The following is a 2,811-nucleotide window of genomic DNA, read 5'->3' on the forward strand; positions in this document are numbered from 1 at the left end:
TCTCGCCTTTTCTCTGTTGTCTCCCCCACTTCTTCTCCTTTTCTTCATCTCTGCCCTCTGCGCGCCTCTCTCGCCTTTTCTCTGTTCTCTCCCCCACTTCTCCTTTTTTATGTCTCTGCCTTCTGCGCGCCTCTCTCGCCTTTTCTCTGTTGTCTTCCCACTTCTTCTCCTTTTCTTCGTCTCTGCCCTCTGTGCACCTCTCTCACCTTTTCTCTGTTGTCTCCCCCACTTCTTCTCCTTTTCTTCGTCTCTGCCCTCTGCATGCCTCTCTCGCCTTTTCTCTGTTCTCTCCCCCACTTCTTCTCCTTTTTTACGTCTCTGCCCTCTGCGCACCTCTCTCGCCTTTTCTCTGTTCTCTCCCCCACTTCTTCTCCTTTTCTACGTCTCTTCCCTCTGCGCGCCTCTCTCGCCTTTTCTCTGTTCTCTCCCCCACTTATTCTCCTTTTCTTCGTCTCTGCCCTCTGCACGCCTCTCTCGCCTTTTCTCTGTTCTCTCCTCCACTTCTTCTCCTTTTCTTAGTCTCTGCCCTCTGCACGCCTCTCTCACCTTTTCTCTGTTCTCCCCCACTTCTTCTCCTTTTCTTTGTCTCTGCCCTATACACACCTCTCTCACCTTTTCTCTGTTCTCTCCCCCACTTCTTCTCCTTTTCTTCATCTCTGCCCTCTGTGCGCCTCTCTCGCCTTTTCTCTGTTCTCTCCCCCACTTATTCTCCTTTTCTTCGTCTCTGCCCTCTGCGCGCCTCTCTCGCCTTTTCTCTGTTCTCTCCCCCACTTCTTCTCCTTTTCTTCATCTCTGCCCTCTGCGCGCCTCTCTCGCCTTTTCTCTGTTCTCTCCCCCACTTCTTCTCCTCCTTTACTTCGTCTCTGCCCTCTGCATGCCTCTCTCGCCTTTTCTCTGTTCTCTCCCCCACTTCTTCTCCTTTTCTACATCTCTTCCCTATGCGTGCCTCTCTCGCCTTTTCTCTGTTCTCTCCCCCACTTCTTCTCCTTTTCTTCATCTCTGCCCTCTGCGTGCCTCTCTCGCCTTTTCTCTGTTCTCTCCCCCACTTCTTCTCCTTTTCTTCGTCTCTGCCCTCTGCATGCCTCTCTCGCCTTTTCTCTGTTGTCTTCCCACTTCTTCTCCTTTTCTTCGTCTCTGCCCTCTGTGCACCTCTCTCACCTTTTCTCTGTTGTCTCCCCCACTTCTTCTCCTTTTCTTCATCTCTGCCCTCTGCGTGCCTCTCTCGCCTTTTCTCTGTTCTCACCCCCACTTATTCTCCTTTTCTTCGTCTCTGCCCTCTGCACGCCTCTCTCGCCTTTTCTCTGTTCTCTCCCCCACTTCTTCTCCTTTTCTACGTCTCTTCCCATTGCGCGCCTCTCTCGCCTTTTCTCTGTTCTCTCCCCCACTTCTTCTTCTTTTCTTCGTCTCTGCCCTCTGCGCGCCTCTCTCACCTTTTCTCTGTTCTCTCCCCCACTTCTTCTCCTTTTCTTCATCTCTGCCCTCTGTGCCTCTCTCTTTTCTCTGTTCTCTCCCCACTTCTTCTCCTTTTCTTCTCTCTTCCCTCTCTGCCTCTCTCACCTTTTCTCTGTTCTCTCCCCACTTCTTCTCCTTTTCTTCGTCTCTGCCTCTGTGCCTCTCGCTTTTCTCTGTTCTCTCCCCACTTCTTCTCCTTTTCTTCTCTCTCCCCTCTGCCTCTCTCGCCTTTTCTCTGTTCTCTCCCCCACTTCTTTTCCTTTTCTTCGTCTCTGCCCTCTGCGCGCCTCTCTCGCCTTTTCTCTGTTCTCTCCCCCACTTCTTCTCCTTTTCTTCGTCTCTGCCTTCTGTGCACCTCTCTCGCCTTTTCTCTGTTCTCTCCCCCACTTCTTCTCCTTTTCCTCATCTCTGCCCTCTGCATGCCTCTCTCGCCTTTTCTCTGTTGTCTCCCCCACTTCTTCTCCTTTTCTTCATCTCTGCCCTCTGCGCGCCTCTCTAGCCTTTTCTCTGTTCTCTCCTCCACTTCTTCTCCTTTTCTTTGCCTCTGCCCTCTGCACGCCTCTCTCTCCTTTTCTCTGTTCTCTCCCCCACTTCTTTTCCTTTTCTTCGTCTCTGCCCTCTGCGCGCCTCTCTCGCCTTTTCTCTGTTCTCCCCCCCACTTCTTCTCCTTTTCTACGTCTCTTTCCTCTGCGCGCCTCTCTCACCTTTTCTCTGTTCTCTCCCCCACTTCTTCTCCTTTTCTTTGCCTCTGCCCTCTGCACGCCTCTCTCTCCTTTTCTCTGTTCTCTCCCCCACTTCTTTTCCTTTTCTTCGTCTCTGCCCTCTGCGCGCCTCTCTCGCCTTTTCTCTGTTCTCTCCCCCACTTCTTCTCCTTTTCTTCGTCTCTGCCTTCTGTGCACCTCTCTCGCCTTTTCTCTGTTCTCTCCCCCACTTCTTCTCCTTTTCTTCGTCTCTGCCCTCTGCGCAGCTCTCTAGCCTTTTCTCTGTTCTCTCCCCCACTTCTTCTCCTTTTCTACGTCTCTTCCCTCTGCGCGCCTCTCTCGCCTTTTCTCTGTTCTCACCCCCACTTATTCTCCTTTTCTTCGTCTCTGCCCTCTGCATGCCTCTCTCACCTTTTCTCTGTTCTCTCCCCCACTTCTTCTCCTTTTCTACGTCTCTTCCCTCTGCGCGCCTCTCTCGCCTTTTCTCTGTTCTCTCCCCCACTTCTTCTCCTTTTCTTCGTCTCTTCCCTCTGCGCGCCTCTCTCACCTTTTCTCTGTTCTCTCCCCCACTTCTTCTCCTTTTCTTCGTCTCTGCCCTCTGCACGCCTCTCTCTCCTTTTCTCTGTTCTCTCCCCCACTTCTTCTCCTTTTCTTCGTC

At 52.3% G+C, this 2,811-nt stretch overlaps 1 protein-coding gene across 1 annotated transcript; it reads right to left on the reverse strand.

Annotated features, from left to right (window-relative positions):
* Positions 1 to 1,468: 1,468 nt before the first annotated feature.
* LOC122787871 (octapeptide-repeat protein T2-like) lies at positions 1,469 to 1,858 on the reverse strand. Its single transcript, XM_044054787.1, has one exon. It carries the CDS (start codon positions 1,856 to 1,858, stop codon positions 1,469 to 1,471), a length of 390 nt encoding a protein of 129 aa, XP_043910722.1.
* Positions 1,859 to 2,811: the final 953 nt, after the last annotated feature.

This window comes from Protopterus annectens, chromosome 13.part0 (assembly GCF_019279795.1).
Source record: "Protopterus annectens isolate FY-2018-M chromosome 13.part0, PAN1.0, whole genome shotgun sequence".
Taxonomy (NCBI): Eukaryota; Metazoa; Chordata; order Ceratodontiformes; family Protopteridae; genus Protopterus; species Protopterus annectens.

Excerpts from the sequence above, each read along its gene's own strand:
- LOC122787871 (XM_044054787.1), bottom strand. The coding sequence starts at position 1,858 with ATGAGGAAAAGGAGAAGAAGTGGGGGAGAGAACAGAGAAAAGGCGAGA.